This window comes from Oncorhynchus gorbuscha, linkage group LG11 (assembly GCF_021184085.1).
Source record: "Oncorhynchus gorbuscha isolate QuinsamMale2020 ecotype Even-year linkage group LG11, OgorEven_v1.0, whole genome shotgun sequence".
NCBI lineage: Eukaryota > Metazoa > Chordata > Actinopteri > Salmoniformes > Salmonidae > Oncorhynchus > Oncorhynchus gorbuscha.
In genome coordinates, this window is record NC_060183.1 from 55,794,034 (window position 1) to 55,815,464 (window position 21,431).

General features: G+C 40.9%; 1 protein-coding gene across 1 annotated transcript in view; it reads right to left on the reverse strand.

The window, feature by feature from the left end:
* The window catches only part of LOC124048966 (ras-related protein Rab-14), a 53,206-nt gene extending 37,912 nt beyond the window's left edge, over positions 1 to 15,294 (reverse strand). Inside the window, exons 1-3 of the mRNA XM_046370197.1 lie at positions 14,936 to 15,294; positions 4,695 to 4,753; positions 3,519 to 3,572 (exon numbers count right to left, since the gene is read on the reverse strand). Coding sequence (XP_046226153.1) covers positions 3,519 to 3,572; positions 4,695 to 4,746 — 106 coding nt within the window. The 5' untranslated portion in view covers positions 4,747 to 4,753; positions 14,936 to 15,294. The remainder of the gene's footprint in view (positions 1 to 3,518; positions 3,573 to 4,694; positions 4,754 to 14,935) is intronic.
* Positions 15,295 to 21,431: the final 6,137 nt, after the last annotated feature.

Below are 21,431 nucleotides of genomic sequence, written 5' to 3' on the forward strand. Positions count from 1 at the left end.
CTACAAGATTCTTCTCTTGGTCGTGAGGATTCTCCATACCACGCGGCCAAAACAATGATGTGATTAGACTTAACGTACCTAGAACGAGCGGTGACTCAAAGCAGTCGCAAACATTTTTTGTCAGATATTCATGCTTGCCATACAGAGTTGAAATTAGAGGTCGACCGATTAATTAGGGCCGATTTCAAGTTATAACAATCGGTAATCTGCCTTTTTGGACGCCGATTACATTGCAATCCACGGAGAGACTGCGTGGCAGGCTGACCACCTGTTACGGGAGTACATCACCAAAAGGACCGTGTGCCTGCAAGGAGTCAAGGTAAGTTGCTAGCTAGCATTAAACTTATCTTACAAAAAACAATCAATCTTCACATAATCACTATTTAACTACAGATGGTTCATGATATTACTAGGTTAACTAGCTTGTCCTGTGTTGCATATAATCAATGCAGTGCCTGTTAATTTATCATTGAATCACAGCCTACTTCAACTTTGCCAAATGGGTGATGATTTAACAAAAGAACATTTGCAAAAAAAGTACAATCGTTGCACAAATGTACCTAACCATAAACATCAATGCATTCCTTAAAATCAATACACAGAAGTATATTTGTTTTAAACCTGCATATTTAGTTAAAAGAAATGCATGTTAGAAGGCAATATACATCACACTGTATATAGACTTTATTGTATTATCGACTGTGTGTTTGTTTATTCCATGTGTAACTCTGTTGTTGTTTGTGTTGAACTGCTTTGCTTTATTTTGGCCAGGTCGCACAGGTTTAATTATTTATTTGAGATTTGATTTTGCTTAAAGGTAAAAATAAAAAGTGTTCATTGTTCATTCAGTATTGTTGTAATTGTCACTATTACAAATATATATCTTTTATTTGTATTTTTAAACAGCCCGATTAAATCGGTATCAGCAAATCGTAATTGGTTGATCTCTAGTTGAAATATTTAGCCTGTGAACAGAGGTATAAAATATATAATATTTGCTTGTGAACAGAGGTATAAAATATATAATATTTGCTTGTGAACAGAGGTATAAAATATATAATATTTGCTTGTGAACAGAGGTATAAAATATATAATATTTGCCTGTGAACAGAGGTATAAAATATATCATATTTGCTTGTGAACAGAGGTGTAAAATATATATTTAGCCTGTGAACAGAGGTATAAAATATATAATATTTGCTTGTGAACAGAGGTATAAAATATATAATATTTAGCCTGTGAACAGAGGTATAAAATATATAATATTTGCTTGTGAACAGAGGTATAAAATATATAATATTTAGCCTGTGAACAGAGGTATAAAATATATAATATTTAGCCTGTGAACAGAGGTATAAAATATATAATATTTAGCCTGTGAACAGAGGTATAAAATATATAATATTTAGCCTGTGAACAGAGGTATAAAATATATAATATTTAGCCTGTGAACAGAGGTATAAAATATATAATATTTGCTTGTGAACAGAGGTATAAAATATATAATATTTGCTTGTGAACAGAGGTATAAAATATATAATATTTGCTTGTGAACAGAGGTATAAAATATATAATATTTGCCTGTGAACAGAGGTATAAAATATATAATATTTGCCTGTGAACAGAGGTATAAAATATATAATATTTGCCTGTGAACAGAGGTATAAAATATATAATATTTGCCTGTGAACAGAGGTATAAAATATATAATATTTGCCTGTGAACAGAGGTATAAAATATATAATATTTGCTTGTGAACAGAGGTATAAAATATATAATATTTGCTTGTGAACAGAGGTGTCATGATTTGACACTGGCTTTGGTTAAAGGCAAGTACAAATGCATACTAGTAGTCACATTCTGGGTGATGTGATACAACGTCTGGCGAACTCTCATTGGCTTTTGCTGGTCACCACGCTCAAATGTTCATTGCACATCTCACACTACAAGGTAGGGTGGAAGGTAGCCTAGTAGTAAGTGAAAGGTCGCTGGTTCGAATACCCGAGCCGACAACTTGAAGTGTATGTTGATGTTCCTTTGTGCAAGGCACTTAACTCTAATTAGCTCCATGGGTGCCGTACTACTATGGCTGACCCTGTAAAAGAACAAATATCACTGCACAATGTGTGTGACAATACATTTTAAAAAGCATTGCCGATTGTGCTGATAAAATCAAGCATGTAAATATATTGGCATGTCTGGGACTACGCAAATACGGCATCGGTAGCCCTCAGATTGTGTCTCTAACCCACTCACATTAAACAACCACCGGTGACGGCCGCGTGGCCTGAGTAGGCAACGACATGGGGATTTTGTCTCCGATCTCAAAAACTTGTCTGGGACAGCTTAATCAAGGCCAAAATGTAGTAGTAGCATGTAGTGTACACCCAGATTTACTGTAACTACACCCCCTCATTCCCCTGCTCAATCTCCCTCTCGCTATACACTACCATACAGAACAGCCTTCCTGTGACACAGCTAGCACTAACTGAAAGTATTAACAGAACCCATATACACACACAGTACGACAGGCACATACCAAACACACAGAAAAATCAGGTGCTCTCGATCGTATACAGACACTTCACCTCCATTGTGAGGCAACAGAGAAGGCAGGTGGTATCAATTTCAGACTGGCAGATCAGCCTGACAGTTGTTTTTTACCACCTGCAATGTTACCCAGTGGCAGGGAGGAAGCCTTCAAACCTGACATTCAGCACTGACAATTCAGCAGCCTGTTCATTTAGAGCCTCTATGGGCCACTTGTATGACGAGAATGTGCCACGCAGGATGAGATGCGAGATAGACCAATGAAGAGCAGAGCATCTGCACACACTGCTGCTAATACTGCCATAAAAATGGTAAAAATCATAGCCAGGCACTAAAATAGAACTTGGTTCTATATTTGACACTTGACGCTCTGCAAGTCCTGCCTCTCCCATCTCCTCGTTGGTTTTTAGGAGCATATACCCACGTGGGTGATTGAAAGATGAACTGAGTTCCACACTCCAGTCCAGTTGGTAGTGGTAATGGACTTTAAAAGCTGGTTGCCAACCACCATATAAAGTCCACAGAAGGAGAGATTAGCTAGAAACAAATGAATTCATCCGATTAATTATCAGAGTAGAGAACACACAATTTTGTGTGACTCAAAATTCTACAAAGATCCAGAAAGAACAAAAACTAGTGTATTTCAGGTCAAATAACAACCCAATGTTAATGTCGAAGGACAAATTAGCTAGCAACAGCAAGCTAGCTAGCTAAATGGCCATGAATGTTTGTGTTTCAACCTGTCCTCTAATTTATATAGTTGGTTCAGAGTTCGCGTTGCTATTTCAACCTGCGTGTCCTGATCGTGTCTGTGGTGGATGGACAAAATCAACATGCGCGTGATGACAGACGCAGACTCGTGCCCGGTCTAGTCAGTGTGAGTCTGATGGCATCAGAGGGGATTTAGAGTAGATGGAGTCGGAGGGTTGGGTCTGTCTGGAGTCAGTGGGGAGCTGGGATGTACTTACATTTCTTCTCTGTGAACTGATGAAGCAAACACGACTTCCCTACCCCCATGTCCCCTATGGAGAGAGAAGAGGTGTTAGGATCCATGTTCAATCTCAACATAACATACAAGATGGAGACTATAATTTATCTAGGGAGGAGTTTTCCCTGACCACTTGGTCTGACCAGGAAAGACTCTGGGCCCTAGTTGTAGCAGATTCTATCTACACATGCGAGAGCACTTGAAGAGGCATTGTCGGAACTAGAAGCACAAGCATTTCGCTACACTCGCATTAACATCTGCTAACCATGTGTATGTGACAAATAAAATTTGATTTGATTTGATTTGAATAGGCCTGCAGGGCTTTGACTGAGTGGAAGGCTGGTATGGTTACCTCCAGTCGAGTGGGGGAGAGGACCTTTTGTTTGTTTAGGCCTATACACTAATGTCTGCTCTAGCTATGGGGCTAAAGTGGTGTGTAAAGTGTGTGTTTGTGTTGTATGACCACGTTTGATGTCTGCATAACAGACAGCAAACAAAAGAAGAACATGACAGAGCCGTTTGGCTATTCTCAAACAGGTCCACAATCAGACAAGGAAGGGAAATGTGTTGACATTAAGGTGGGGCTTTTAAGGCCTCAATGCACCACAGTAAACTACCTACAACTAGTTGGAGAGCTGTTGAGATAGTGATTTAACTGCCCTGTTTTAAAAAGGTCCCAAACAGATGGGAAAACACTATTTGGAAAAGTGGACCACCTCCGCAAATGTAAGCTATTTATACTCATTACTCACTTTTTTCTGTTAGTAATATAGACCAGACAGAAGGAGAGCAATAATTAATGTATTCGTGTAATTTATTTATTAGCCTGCTCCAGTACATTGTTGGTTCATTATAACAAACAATTTAGCTTTGCTTAGGCTATCTTCCTGGGAAAACAATTATTGATGAAAATGATTCAAGTCACTTTAGGTGGTAACCTCATACTACATACAAATAAGCTGCTGTGATAGAGGTCATGGGTAGGGCCTGGGGTTTTAGTCTCTAGTCTCCTGATGGGAACTCTTCCAGGGCTTGTGTAGGGAGAGCAGCAGTAGCGTCTCACTGAGTTGTGTACTAACTGCAGCCACTGGGCGACCCACATACAGCACAGTAGTATACAAATACAGGCCTCCCTCCACTCCCTCAGCACACTTACCGATGATGATGTATTTGAAAATGTAGGAGTAGTTGTACGGTGCGGTGGCCATTGTGGCTCTGAAAGAGAGAGAGAGAGAGAGAGAGAACGCTTATAGGATTCAGAGACAATGTTTGTGTGTTTGTGGGTCTATGAATCAATTCTATCTGGTATCATGCAGAAACCACACATTATCAATACATTTTGTCTGTTGACATCACTCACAATCCCATTTAATTGTACAGTGCTTGGGCTGACCACACAATTACAGTGCCTTCAGAAAGTATTCATACTCCTTGACTTTTTCCACATTGAGTTACAGCATGATTTCAATTGATTTCTCACCCATCTACACACAGAAACTCTTTTTTTTTTTTTTTTTTTTCACCTTTATTTAACCGGGTAGGCAAGTTGAGAACAAGTTCTCATTTACAATTGCGACCTGGCCAAGATAAAGCAAAGCAGTTCGACAGATACAACGACACAGAGTTACACATGGAGTAAAACAAACATACAGTCAATAATACAGTATAAACAAGTCTATATACAATGTGAGCAAATTAGGTGAGAAGGGAGGTAAAGGCAAAAAAGGCCATGGTGGCAAAGTAAATACAATTTAGCAAGTAAAACACTGGAATGGTAGTTTTGCAATGGAAGAATGTGCAAAGTAGAAATAAAAATAATGGGGTGCAAAGGAGCAAAATAAATATATTAATTAAATACAGTTGGGAAAGAGGTAGTTGTTTGGGCTAAATTATAGGTGGGCTATGTATAATGACAGTGAAAACATGTTTACAAATGTATTGAAAATTAAATACAGAAATCTAATTTACCTAAGTATTCACACCCCAAGGGATCAATACTTTGTATAAGCCTCTTTGGCAGTTATTACAGCTGTGAGTATTTCTGAGTAAGTCTAAGTGCTTTCCACACCTGGATTGTGGAACATTTGCCCATATTCCTTTCAAAATTCTTCCAGCTTTGTCAAATTGGTTGTTGATCATTGCTAGACAACCATTTTCAGATCTTGCCATAGATTTTCAAGTAGATTTAATTCAAAACTGTAACTCGGCCACTCAGGAACATTCACTGTGTTCTTGGTAAGCAACTCCAGTGTTGATTTGGTCTTGTGTTTTAGGTTATTGTGCTGCTGAAAGGTGAATTAATATTCTAGTGTCTGGTGGAAAGCAGACTGAACCAGGTTTTCCTCTAGGATTTTGCCTGTGCTTAGCTCCATTCCATTTCTTTTTTATCCTGAAAAACTGTGTTGGATTTGCCCCAAACATAAAACTTTCAGGACAAAAAGTTAATTGCTTTGCCACCTTTTTTGCAGTATTACTTTAATGCAAACAGGATGCATGTTTTAGAATATCTTGGTATTCTGTAAAGGCTTTCACTTTGTTAATTAGGTTAGTAATGTGGAGTAACTACAATGTTGTTGATCCATACTCAGAGTTTAATGGGTTGACGAGGGAGACTGTTTTAAAGTCACCTTCAACCTCATGGTGAAATCTCTGAGCATTATTTCCTTCCTCTCCAGTAACGGAGTTAGGAAGGACGCCTGTATCTTTGCAGTGACTGGGTGAATCGATACATCATTTTTTATTTTACCCATCTACCAATAGGTGTCCTTTGCGAGGCATTGGTAAACCTCTGGTCTTTGTGGTTGAATCTGTGTTGGAAATTCACTGCTCAACTGAAGGACCTTACTGTATGTGTGGAGTACAGAGATGAGCCAAACTTTTTAAAATAACGTTCAACACTATTATTACATGCAGAGTGAGTTCATGCTACTTATGTGACTTAAGCAAATGTTTACTCCTGACCTTATTTAGGCTTGCAATAACAAAGGGGTTGAATACTTATTGACTCAAGATATTTCAGTGTTTCATTTTTAACTAATAAAAAAATTAATTGAGAAACAACTCCTTCTGACATTATGGGGTACTGTGTGACAAAAAAATCTAAATGTCATCATTTTAAATTCAAGATGTAACAACAAATTGTGGAAAAAAGTCAAGGGGTGTGAATACTTTCAAAAGGAACTTTCTCTACTGCAACATTGTGTCTAGCTGCTCACCACTGCAACATTAGGCCTATGGATTTATCAATATGGTCAGTATTGTCACCATGTCTCAGAATGTACTATACAGACAGACAGCAAACCAGCTGCTCTGAGAAATAAACAGAATTCTAGGTAGGTATGAATCATTCCTGATTTCTCAAGATTCCCATCATGTGATTTCTCAGTTAGAAGGCAGGCCCAGCAGCACTGATCTCTCAAACATATGGGTAGGATTCAACCTCGTCTCAAAAAACCCACCCTAGGCAACAGTAACTAAGGTCTGGTTTCAATGACGGACTCCTCTGATAACTTCGATAAAGGAAAAATATTTTTCAGGGGTGGGTGCTCTTCAGAGACAACTCTCCCAACAAATCACAAGGCAGACATGCTAGAACGCTGCGATCCGTAACCAAAAGTTTACAAGCTAAACCTTGAGAGGTTTTAGTAAAGGTAGTAGTTGAGGCAAACTAGCCACTTGTGAAATGCACTCATTAAAAGTAACCTCTGATCTCCCTTTTGTTAGATTATTTGGTATTTTATTCAAACGGATAAGGCAGTGACATCGGCAGTAATGTAGTTGCTCTATGCCAAAAGAGTCCATCTTTGAAACCAGCCCGTAGTCACTGTTGTGCCTAGGGTCTGGTTTGAGACTAGATTCAACACAGCTGGAGATGAAACCATCAGATAGCAATGTATCTGACCACAAAGTCAACATACAGTCAGTATCTTTAACATGGCCTAACCAAACCAATGTCTATCCATCAAATCAGCATGAAGTCATCAAGCTTCAGACAACTGACACCGGCTTCGTCCCAATTAGGCCATCTCTTGTTCCTCCCAAAGTGTGCACTTGCTCACTGCCCTTCATTGATTTGAAAGGAAATGACTGAAATAAAAAAAAAATATGGTGGAAACTCCCTCTAGCCCAAGCCTTCACCAATCTAATTATTTTAGATTTGATGGAAGTAGTGAACAAGTATACACTTCAGGAGAACAGAAATATAATTTGGAGTCGGGTAGTACTTTGTGGGCAGTTTGTGTAAAAGGACTAGACAATGGCCTAAGCCTAGATGAGGAAGCGAGGCCAAACAAGTACTCTCAGGGAGGCTGCAAAATCAGGCTGAGGCTCATCATAGATCACACATGCATGCACACACGGAGAGGGCCTGTCCGGGGAGTTATTCCAAGAAGCCGTAATCCTATTTACAACAGAACTATGGACTGTAACAAGATGAGATGCAGCAGAGCCAGACTCCTCGTTATTACCATCCCATGATGAACCTACAATCTGTAGTTTTCCATTACAATTAGGGATATGACAAAAATACAACTTTGTTTAACATTTAAACCAGGAGTTGGAAGCTAAATTGTTTTATATTAGTTTCATTCTTAACAGAAACAATTTATTTTGTTCCCCCGAAATTCTGCGATCGGGGAGAGAGCGAGAGGGTGGAGGAGCCTTTGCTTGAAGTGCTGGGCATCTTGTTATGACATGCATTAATGGAAGTGGTGTTGGAGGGCCAGTAGGAGGCACTCTTTCCTCTGGTCTAAAATAATATCCCAATTCCCCAGGACAGTGATTGGAGACACTGCCCTGTGTAGGGTGCCGTCGTTCGGATGAGACATTAAACGGGTGTCCTGACTCGAGGTCATTAAAGATCCAATGGCACTTATCGTAAGAGTAGGGGCGTTAACCCCGGTGTCCTGGCTAAATTCCCAATCTGGCCCTCAAACCATCACGGTCACCTAATAATCCCCAGTTTACAATTGGCTCATTAATCCCCCTCTCCCCTGTAACTATTCCCCAGGTCGTTGCTGCAAATGAGAACGCGTTCTCAGTCAATTTACCTGGTAAAATAACAGATAAATTAGACCCATAGAATTATACCTACGAAGGAGCGGCTTCTATGGAGGAACTTCAATATCTTTGAACTTCCAACCAGAGCTAGCTAGCTAACAAGCTTATGTGTGCAGAGCGTAACCAGAATGAAAATAAACACGTCTTACCTTTTTGTAGTTAATAAATCCAATTTGAAACATGATAACTATAGTTTCCTTAATTAGCATTGAACAAGTTAGTCCATTGTTCTCTAATAAAAAAATCTCTAGTCCTAATTTCTGAATCACGCTTGTAATGTCAGTAGACTCCAGTAGCCTAAGTTTCGGAGGAGGATGAAGCCTACACGCACTGGCAAAGATTTTCAGCTAGCAGGCAGACACTGGAATAAGTTTGAGTGACAGAGTGAAGGCATTGCATAGGGGCTTTGCTGTGTTTTTTGGTGGCCTAAAATAAAAAATAAAATGTTTTTTTTTTTAAGTGTTATTTACCGGTTCCCATGCTTTTAAAATGACGGTTCTGTTACAGAACAGTATAGATCACTTTCGTTCCCGGTTCTGATCCTCAATTTTGGTTCCAAACACCGGTTTAAAAAACAGCCATTATATTTTGTTTGTCTGTAAAGGAATACCGCTTCTGAAGCTCGACAAATGTCCATCACTAGGCAACCAGAATTGTCAATCAAATAATCTCAAACTGTCTGTGCATAGATTTTCTGCCTGCACACAGACAGCCCTCTCCTAAAAAATTACCTTAAAGTTAGTTATACTGTGACATACCAAGACATTCAGTAGAAACAAAAAATCTGCTAGGAATCGACTCCTAAAGATTCAGTATTTTGGAACAAAGGAGACTTATTAGCCAACGTACGTCCGAGAACGGAGAGCCGTCCACTCTAGGAGCTCAAATACAATCATTTAAATTACCAACGTTTGGACAGACAAGCCGTCTTCATCAGGGTATAATGACAAACACTGCGGGTAACTAGTTTATATAGTGTCAAATGACGCACAGGTGTCTGTAATCATGGCCGGGTGTGCCCTGACATCATTGGTTAATTCTCAGATATAAACATGAATGGATAGCATATGATCATAGATACAATTTGGCTATGTAGACCTACAAACATGTACAATGAAGAGCAAAATCACAACAACCACAAGAATGGCTTCAGATCAAAGTCTACGTTGAGACCATACTTTCGAGAACAAACACTTGCATCTTTCATAGCGAGCTAGCAAGGGACAGAGAGCGAGCGGGGAGAGGCACAGTATAGGCAGGTCAGCCACCAGGCAATGTCTCAACTTCAGTAAAGCAGGGCCTATCATCAAAGAATAGGCTAATATACTGTACACGCAACAGACCGAAGACTAACGATGAGAGTGTGTTTAGCGATGAGAGAGCAGGCGAGCAAGCTGCAATGTGATTAAAAATTTAAGGGGGAAAACCATTTTTCCATTAGTGATATTTCTTAAATGTAAAGGATCCCAGATTTTGCTTAAAAGTTTAAACATTCACACCCCTAATTACAATCTCTAGGTCAGCAGTCAAATCAGTAAAATGGTTAGTTAATTGGTTATTATTCATCTACGAAATGAATGTCAAATTTGTGAGGTTAAATAAATTAAATAAGAAACCGCTTACCCCCTTGTTTTTCCATCATGACAAAGATAGAGAACTTCTCTGGAGATGTAGCCTAATCTCACTCAATGAAAGCTAGAACTGCATAGCACCAAATAGGTGTTTATGTTGGGGTTGTTCATTATCATTATGCCACATGTTCAATGGAGTGTTTCCTAGCCATGGGGGCTCCCACTCTGCCTCATAAACCTCAAGCAACAAACTTCTCTGAGGACTCACAGATAGTCAGAGTAAAAGGGGTGTGACAGTAGTTTACAGAGGAGTCAGTCCACCTCAAAAAGCACAAGAAGGAGACTCACCTTTCCATAGAGGGGTTATAAAAGTTACTATGGCCAAACCGGTCTGGCGTTACAGACATTGTTGTGAGAAGACTGATTTTCAGGATGTCTCATGGTCTGACACTGCTCTAGCTCTGCCAAATTCAACCACCCTGGATAGTAGCCTATAAAGTACAACCTGTGAATACCAGTGACTAAGTCATCTATTATCATGGTAATCCCAGTGTCCCATTTTGTTTCCCTCTATCCAGGAAATTCCTCTTTAGCCTGTGGTTAAGTACACAGTAGTTATAACGGCATTGCCGTTAAAGCAGGTTTGTAGATTCAAATCGCTACGCAACAGAGCCTGGTGCCAACCAGAAAAAGAGCTGTGCTATGGCCTGCTGTTCAACGGCCAAGTTTTCCTGCTAAACAATTTAGCACTATGACAAATGCTTCTGTTTTGAGCTAGGGTGAATTGAGAGAAGATTGGAGAAGGTGAAAGACAGAAGTAGAAAGTGAAAAGGAGACCGGGGAGCAGGATGAAGAAAAGGAATGCTCTCATTGTGATATGCAGAGGCAGATTGAGTAAACTACACAGGGAAGAGAGAGCAGCGTCATCCAGAACAGAAGTGAGTGGATGCGTGCCAATTGGCTGAATGGGGTAATTCCAGGTTAAGGTGTCATCTAACCCTTTTCCTCTCAGTATGTGGTTGGTCAGAGACCCTTGGGGGCCACACACCCCTGCAGCAAAACACTCCCCTTTGCAGCTCTAGCTGCTTGAAAAACAATAGTGCAGAGAGTTCAGAAGAGAAGCTGTGGGGTAAACAAGGACAAAGGCAATTGATGAGGTAGGGGAAATCATGTACTTAGGGTGTGGGATAAGCTCTGGTGAGGGATTTGATACACTGACCGTGAAGTGGTCTACCACACCTGACTGCTTTTCTAAGGAACCAATTTAAACTGGTGGTAAAACTATTTTCCCCTGCTGTTAATAACTGTCAGTGGTGTGTGAGGTCCTGACTACTTGCTTGCCTTGCTGCTAACCTGACTGCCACCCCTCACATGACCCTCTTATGTGGTGCCACCAGGCTCATATGTGAGAGTTTCTCCATTAGGCGGAAACTATACGACTACAAGAGCCGTACACACACAAACACGTATATTCTGGACACTAACGCTAGGCCTATTCCTTCTTTGGGTAAATGATGGGGGAAAACTCCCCTTTTCCTGAGTGAAGCCCAGGTGGAGTATCCATCCAAGGAGAGGGCGATTGAGAGCAGCATGTGACCAAACTGCAGTCTCAATGCTTATCCATCCACTCACACCGATTCATAAAACAGAGAGCGGTCACCTCTTTCTTTTTAATCACATCCATTTCCTGTTGTTGAACAAATATAAAAAATTAAATTAAAAAATTGGTGTCACACACACATATGGGCTGTTTGCTCTCTTCTCTGACTCATTGCCATATTGTTATACTGTCACACAACATCCAAATCCTGTGGTAAATTGCACATGCCTTTGGGTTGTGATCAGAACCAAAGGCAGAGATGGAATGAACAAAACACTTGCAGAACGTGGTTTTCATCAACACACATACAGTGCATTTCTTTTCATTTATTGTGTGATGTGCAATTGTAATAAGGGATTTAATATAAATAAAATTCAAGGCCAAGAAAATACCAAATGCCTCTGCTCATGTCACACAGATGAGTATCTGTCATATGGTGACACTTCTACATGAATACATTCATATTCCAACCTAATCAAAGCCTAATTTGTATCATAACAAATAAATATTTATGTGATTATGAGCTGGCTGAGACAAGGCCTAGATAAGGATGCATGGTGTATGTGTGTATGTGTGGGGGGGGGGATTATATGTCGGAATATTGTTTTGACAATATTATGTTTGCGTTAGATGGCTGTACCTGCACCAAAACTCCAGTAGTTTTTCCTTCATAGCTTGTTCTCCATCTTTCTAAAAAAGGAAGCCAATTTGTTTTACTCATGGCTCTTCCCTTGTCCCTCTGCAGAAGACTTATGGTGAGCAATATGTTTGGAACATCGAATCTCAATAAAATCACAATATAGAATCGGAATACATATAATATCGGTACCTAAGTAGCGTGATAATATTGTATCGTGAGGTCCCTAGTCATCCGTGTGATTACTGGATAGCTGGCTGAGCTACTGAACAAATATATAAATGCAACATGTAAAGCTAAATGGCATATATTTATTATTATTATTAAGTGTTGGTCCCATTTTCATGAGCTGAAATAAAAGATCCCAGAAATGTTCCATACGCACACACAAAAAAAGTGCACCTATCTTTTTAGATCCTTGTTAGTGAGCATTTCTCCTTTGCCAAGGTAATCCACCTATCTGCAGGTGTGGCATATCAGGTAGCTGATTAAACAGCATGATCATTACACATGTGCACCTTGTGCTGGGGACTATAAAAGGCCACTAAAATGTGCAGTTGTGTCACACAACGACACAAATGTCAAGTTTTGAGGGAGTGTGCAATTGTCATGCTGAATGCAGGAATGTCCAACAGAGGTGTTGTCAGAGAATTGAATGTAAACTTCACTACCATACGCCGCCTCCAACATCGTTTTAGAGAATTTGGCAGTACTCCGGAGTGGCACAGCGGTCTAAGGCATTGCATCTCAGTGTAAGAGGCTTCACTTACAGTCGCTGGTTTGAATCCAGGCAGTATCACGTTCGGCCGTGAGTGGGATTGCCATAGGGCGGCGCACAATTGGCTCAGCGTCTTCCGGGTTTGGCCATCATTGTAAAAATTATTTGTTCTTAACTGACTTGCCTAGTTAAATAAATAAAAGGTTCAATAAAAAATAAATAAAATTACATCCAACCTGGTCTCACAACCACAGACCACATTTAACCACACCAGCCCAGGGGGGTGCTGAAGAGTATTTCTGTCTGTAATAAAGCCCTTTTGTGTGTGTGTGTGTGTGTGTGTGTGTGTGTGTGTGTGTGTGTGTGTGTGTGTGTGTGTGTGTGTGTGTGTGTGTGTGTGTGTGTGTGTGTGTGTGTGTGTGTGTGTGTGTAGGGGGGGGGCATGACTCCCCAGTGGGTAGGCCTACACCATTCCAGGCCCACCCATGGCTGCACCCCTGCCCAGTCATGTGAAACCCAGAGTAGGGCCTATTGAATTTATTTCCTTCTATGAACTGTAACTCAGTGCAATCTTTGAAATTGTTGCCTTCATATTTTTGTTCAGTAAGTTAATAATATAATATAATAATATATGCCATTTAGCAGACGCTTTTATCCAAAGCGACTTACAGTCATGTGTGCATACATTCTATGTATGGGTGGTCCCGGGGATCGAACCCACTACCCTGGCGTTACAAGCGCCATGCTCTAGCAACTGAGCTACAGAAGGACCACAATGTACAATAATGATGTACTTTGATGAATGACACTATCGCAGAACAATACAGTTGGCTTGTGACTGATCTTTGACATTTCAAGTAGCTACACGTCTGATTATATCTAGCTACATGAAATTGAAAAGATTGACAAACTAATTTGGCTAAGGATTCAGCACCATCCATCAGCTGGCCATGGGTGGTTACCTAGCTGTCGGGCTAACTGATGTTGTTAACACAAACCGTGGTGGCAACGTCAGTTGGTGTCTGTTGAGATAGCTGTCTAGCTAACATCTATTTATTGTAGATGATTGGACGCTAAGAGAAATGTATATCTAGCTAATTCAGGCAAAGGAGCTTGGAGAGAGGTGGGTAGCTAATTGGAGTAGCTACATTTCTAGCTATGACCATAACATTGGGCCTAGTCTCGTACGTCGTTAGCTATCGTCCCTGACCTGCTAGCTAACAAGCTAACTAGCCAGCTAGAAACAAGCTAATCATAATGCGTGTCATCATTTATTGGCTCTAGAAATAGGTAGCTAGATAACTATGTCGGTCAAAAAGACAGTAACGTTACCATGATGAGCCGTGATAACTCTAACATAAACTAGCTACCTTAAGTGAAATGTTGCGCCAACAATTGTGATAGGTACCGAACAGTAGCCAACTTACTCTTCCGGTCAGCTAGCTGGCTACTTATACTAGATAGTTACCGAAATTCAACAGCCTGTTCCCGAAATACAGATAGACCGAAAACCACAATGGCTAGCCAAAACCACGGGAACTGAAGAATGGTAAAAACAAATATATACAAAGCAAAATACATCTCGTTAGATAGCTAGTAGTCACCCTTCTAGTAAACGTTGCCAATTTATGAAACTCGTTGACTGGAAACGTTAACTACTGGTTAGCTAGGCTTGACAGCTAGCTGCCATGTTAGCAAATTAGCGTAGTACGTTAGCTAGTTGTTAGTTTACTATGTAAGACAACATGTTTACAGTTTTATACATGTGTTATATGTGGATACGAGCACGTCTATATCGTGTTTTTGTTCTCACCGGGAATTGTCGGTTTTATGTCTTGAGCTGCTCAGAAGGGATCTGTAGGTTATCCTGCCAGAAGTATCTGCCTTGGCTGTCTATCCAAGATGGCTGCTTGCACTGCACAGGGTTTCCTCTGTTGTATATGGGCTTCTTGGACAAAGGCACTGCGGTATAATAAGAACTGGATACTGCGTCCAAGATGTCCGCCCGTTGTTTTCAAGGTAATCTACTCACGTTCTCATACGCCAATTCATAGACCGTCTATATCCTGGTTGCATCCGGTTTCTACTTATTAAGCAATAACGCCTCAATCACACTAACAGTGTTTTTTTTTAGCGCAAAATAGTACATAGCATCATCTGAATATGTGCAACAAAGTTCAACATTCACCTTCTGCTACCATGTGAAGCCGTCTATGGGTAAAGTTTGACGCATACCTTCAATAAATCCAACGTAAATAGTACATATCATCATCTGAATATGTGCAACAAAGTTCAACATTCACCTTCTGCTACCATGTGAAGCCGTCTATGGGTAAAGTTTGACGCATACCTTCAATAAATCCAACGTATGCACCACACATAACGCATTGCAACTGCCTCTGCAACCAATGCTGCAAGGCAAACACAGCATTCCATTGGAAATTAATGTACCAAACTATGCACTGTCGGTGGGATCGAGGCGTAAGCGGTATAAGGCTAATAATATATGATGGCTAAGGGCTATTTCTTATGCGTAGCGCAATGCAGAGCACCTGGATATAGCCAATGGTGGTATATTGGCCATATCAAATCAAATGTATTTATAGAGCCCTTTTTACATCAGCAGATGTCACAAAATGCTTATACAGAAACCCAGCCTAAAGCCCCAAACAGCAAGCAATGCAGATGTAGAAGCACAGTGGCTAGGAACAACTCCGTAGAAAGGCAGGAACCTAGGAAGAAACCTAAAGAGGAACCAGGCTCTGAGGGGTGGTCAGTCCTCTTCTGGTTTTGCCAGGTAGAGGTTATAAGTGTACATGGCCATTAAGGCCAGATTGTTCTTCAAGATGTTGAAATGTTCATAGATTACCAGTAGGGTCAAATAATAATCACAGGGGTTTTAGAGGGTGCAACAGGTCAGTACCTCAGGAGTAAATGTCAGTTGGCTTTTCATAGTCAAGCATTCAGAGGTCGAGACAGCAGGAGCAGTAGAGAAAGCATGTCCGGTGAACAGGTCAGAGTTCCATAGCTGCAGGCAGAACAGTTGAAACTGGAGCAGCAGCACGACCAGGTGGACTGGTCATATGAATCACACATTGTGTATGAGAGAGAGAGAGAAAGAGAGTGTTTGTGGTGATATATTTCCATAATAATGGATTGGAGAGTTTTTTATATGAGTGGGTACCTGTTTAATGGCATCTGGTTGACATCAGAATACTTTAATTAATTCATTTAATTTAATCCATTATTAAAGGGGCAATTTTGAATTGGTACATACATTTTTTTAACCTTAAAAGTATTAATATGTAGCCATTGATTCTTGAAGAATGTAACTTTTAAATGCCTTATGAGCAAAGGTCTTACCTCATCAGAACTCAAATGTATGCATGTTTTACTCCATTGTTCGTAAACCATGTAATTTTTTTACAAACACTGTATAGCTTCAAAACATGATTAAAACCTGTATATCATGCATGCTTTTAGTTTGGTTTTGGGGTGGGACTCTGTTAGAGTATGGGGGAGTTGGGGTGGGTTTGTTTTGGTAGGGGATCCGTGTGTTTTGCCCTCTACCTGTTCTGTCTGTGTTATCTGTATAATTATAAATAAGGCCCAAAAAGAGAGTCCTTGCATCGATATAAATGAGTGATTACATTTCTCCTTCCCCTTTCCTCAGCTGTAAAGTGGCAGGAAGAACACTTTGGTCACACTTTATTTATTTATTTGGATAGTCCATATTTACCATCTGTAGAGCATACTATCACAATCATGACTTACTATCTATCTCACAATAATGACTTAGTATTTTGTAATTATTATGACTTACTATTGCATAATTATGACCTACTAGCTCATTATAATGACTTGCTATCTCATAATAATGACTTGCTATCTCATAATTCTGATGTAGTATCTCATAACTTGTAGTCAGATCTTTTGTGGGTAGTGGCGGGAACAGCCTTCCATATTTATAGACCCACACTTAATTTAAAAAATACATATATTGGAATGGGATCTGGGCCCACTGCAACTCACTCCATAAGATAACTAGGTTCATATTTTGTAGGCCCCCTAGATCAAATTTATTTGCTGATTCACATCCAGACATAAAAACAATACGATGATATAGCTTGTGAACTTGTCATCCACATCACCAACAAATTAACATGGTCCAAGCACACCAAGATTGTCGTGGAAATAACCTCACACTCAACGTCAACAAAACTAAGGAGATGATTGTGGAATTCAGGAAACAGCAGAGGGAACACCCCCCTATCCACATTGATGGGACAGGAGTGGAGAGGGTAGTAAGTTTTAAGTTCCTCGGCGTACACATCACAGACAGATTGGATTGGTCCACCCACACAGACAGCATCGTGAAGAAGGCGCAGCAGCGCCTATTCAACCTCAGGAGGCTGAAGAAATTCAGCTTGTCACCAAAAGCACTCACAAACTTCTACAGATGCACAATCGAGAGCATCCTGTCGGGCTGTATCACCGCCTGGTACGGCAACTGCTATGCCCACAACCGTAAGGCTCTCCAGAGGGTAGTGAGGTCTGCACAACGCATCACCGGGGGCAAACTACCTGCCCTCCAGGACACCTACACCACCCGATGTCACAGGAAGGCCATAAAGATCATCAAGGACAACAACCACCCGAGCCACTGCATGTTCACCCCACTATCATCCAGAAGGCGAGGTCAGTACAGGTGCATCAAAGCTGGGACCGAGAGACTGAAAAACAGCTTCTATCTCAAGGCCATATCAGACTGTTAAACAGCCACCACTAACATTGAGTGGCTGCTGCCAACACACTGACTCAACTCCAGCCACTTTAATAATGGGAATTGATTGGAAATTATGTAAAATATATCACTAGCCACTTTAAACAATGCTACCTAATATAATGTTTACATACCCTACATCATTCATCTCATATGTATATGTATATACTGTACTCTATATCATCTACTGCATCTTTATGTAATACATGTATCACTAGCCACTTTAACTATGCCACTTTGTTTACATACTCATCTCATATGTATATACTGCACTCAATACCATCTACTGTATCTTGCCTATGCCGCTCTGTACCATCACTCACTCATATATCTTTATGTACATATTCTTATCCCCTTACACTTGTGTCTATAAGGGAGTAGTTTTGGAATTGTTAGCTAGATTACTTGTTGGTTATTACTGCATTGTCGGAACTAGAAGCACAAGCATTTCGCTACACTCGCATTAACATCTGCTAACCATGTGTATGTGACAAATAAAATTTGATTTGATTTGAAGAGGGCATGACAAAACCTATTCCCCCTCAGAAGACTAAAAATATTTGGCATGGGTCCCCAAAATGTTTAACAGCTGCACCATCGAGAGCATCCTGACGGGTTGCATCTCCGCCTGGTATGGCTACTGCTCGGCCTTCGACCGCAAGGTACTACAGAGGGTAGTGTGCATGGCCCAGTACATCACCGGGGCCAAGCTTTCTGAATTGCAGGATCTCCATACCAGGCGGTGTCAGAGGAAGGCCCTAAAATTGTCAAAGACTCCAGCTACCCTAGTCATAGACTGTTCTCTCTGCTACCGAACGGCAAGCGGTACCGGAATGCCATGTCCAAGTCCAAGACGCTTCTAAACAGCTTCTTCCCCCAATCCATAAGACTCCTGAACATCTAATGAAATTGCTACCCGGACTATTTGCATTGCATTAATAACTCTACCTACATGTACATATTACCTCAATTACCTCGACACCGGTGCCCCCGCACATTGACTCTGTACCAGTACCCCCTGTATATAGCCTCACTATTGTTATTTTTCTACTGCCCTTTAATTATTTGTTACATTTACTTACTTTTTTAATGTATTTTCTTAAAACTGCTTTGTTGGTTAAGGGCTTTTAAGTAAGCATTTCCCTGTAAGGTTGTATTCGGCACGTGATAAATTAAATGTGATTTGGTTACTAATGAACAATATATGCAAGTGTATGTTGTAGGATAGAGAACATGGTCTTATAACTTTAATTACTTTAATACAGTATTTCACAACATTTCACTTTCACTGGACATTATTTCTTACCATCTTACAATCTGAAATAAAAGCCACATGCAACATGCATCTCAGCTTGAATCAAAGAAAACAATAAAAAAGCCAACATGCTTTTCCTTTTCTTTGCTAGCCATACTGATGGTTTTATTAAATGAACATTGCTCTCTGGGACACTTCCTGAACTGATTTAATAACTGTATAAAATCATCTTTATAATCAATGATGAGAACCTTGGCTTAGTTATTTGCCTTTGTTTCTCACATTGGGATAAAAAAAAAATTCATCTTCACAAAACCTGCTCTGATGTACAGTATTGTACAACCCTCCTCTCAGTCTCAGACCCTTAACACATGAAGCTGAGAAGAGACACGGAGAACTAGCCATGTAAAGTGTCATTCATAGATGGTTTATCCAGAGTTCCATCTGTCCAAGTACAAGCTGTGTGACCTCATATCACAACCACAACCTCAGCAGCAGCAGGCTTGCCAGTGCGTAGATGTAATGCAATGTGCTCGCTTGACAGTTGGGGGTGCTGTTACACAGGTCTGAGGTGCAGCAGTGGATGCGCACTCCTGGCAGCTCTTGTTGCTGGCAGTGTCTTGATGTGGCACATCCACTGGTCAGGACAATTCCCAGGGCTGCTGAAATGACAGGAAGACAGAGACAAGTCAGTGTCAAAGAAGAGTGACAAGTAGATGTGAGATCAGCAGGAAAGAGGCAGAAGACAATGAATGGTATGTTGTATTCATGTGTGTTTTAATGTCCTTGAGAGCCAAAGGAGTGCAGAGAGGGATGCTGTCATAGAACAGAATTACATAATCGGATCGCTCCCTTTTCCTTGTGATAAACTGTTGAATGTAATGGTAGTTTAGTACACATCATATGTGTACAATAGATTGAAAAATGTGCATGTCTGTAAGTCAGAGCAAAAAAGTTTGGCGCTTGACGGAAAGATGTTGCTGTACAACTACTAAGGACATCCAGCTAAGCCATCAAACACTCCATAACACTTGGCACATAGACAACCCTTGAGAAAATATGCCCTTCTCAATGCTTTCTTTAAATCCAAGCGGAAAACGTATGTCTCTCACGAGCTCTAAATCCCACATTAGTCATAAGAAAGGGACAGCTGAGGCTGGCGCTGTACTGCAGCGCCAGCTGTGCCACCAGAGACTCTGGGTTCACGCCCAGGCTCTGTCATAACCGGCCGCGACCGGGAGGTCCGTGGAGCGACGCACAATTGGCCTAGCGTCGTCCGGGTTAGGGAGGGTTTGGCCGGTAGGGATATCCTTGTCTAATCGCGCTCCAGCGACTCCTGTGGCAGGCCGGGCGCAGTGCGCGCTAACCAAGGTTGCCAGGTGCACAGTGTTTCCTTCGACACATTGGTGCGGCTGGCTTCCGGATTGGATGCGCGCTGTGTTAAAAAGCAGTGCGGCTTGGTTGGGTTGTGTATCGGAGGACGCATGACTTTCAACCTTCGTCTCTCCCGAGCCCGTATGGGAGTTGTAGCGATGAGAAAAGATAGTAGCTACTAAAAACAATTGGATACCACGGAATTGGGGAGAAAAAGGGGTAAAATTCAAAGAAAAAAAGAAAGGGACAGCTGGATACAGAGACGGTGGATACAGTCCAGGTGGGGACCAGCCGTGTCAGTCCCCAACTGGGGACAAAGCGAGGGGAGTGGGACTCTAAGCCAGTTCTGAAACAGCAGCCGCCTCTACGGCCAGCCGCCAGTGCTGAGCTGAACCCATGGGATTAATATGAAGAATAGGTATAGATTATCCCCAAGATGCTGTTTAAAGGGATCCTGCTTCCCATTTCAGCACAGCCCTGGCATTCTTGTCTTCTCTGACCCCATTATTTCCCTGAGCAAATGGAAAACAGTGCCACATCAGCCCTTTACATGAGTGGCTCCTTCAGCTGTCAACAACAGAACAGCTGGATCTTACATGCATGGATGTCAGCAGAACTCCTTATGTGGTAATTATTAAGTCTTTAATAGTACGTCTTCTCTATTTTGATTTTACGTAAGCTAAATGAATGACTGACTGTTATTTACAACTTTGGTGGAATAAAGCCCTTGTTGTTATTTATGTAGTAAGATGCCATGGAATCTTCACATCAAGAAAAGATCTTGGCTAAAGAGTGCAGAGGAGAGGTTAGGGGATTTCCTCCTGTTTATTCTCTATATACTGGACAATGTGGGTCAATAAACACTCTTACATCGACATATTCACTAACAGACAAGGA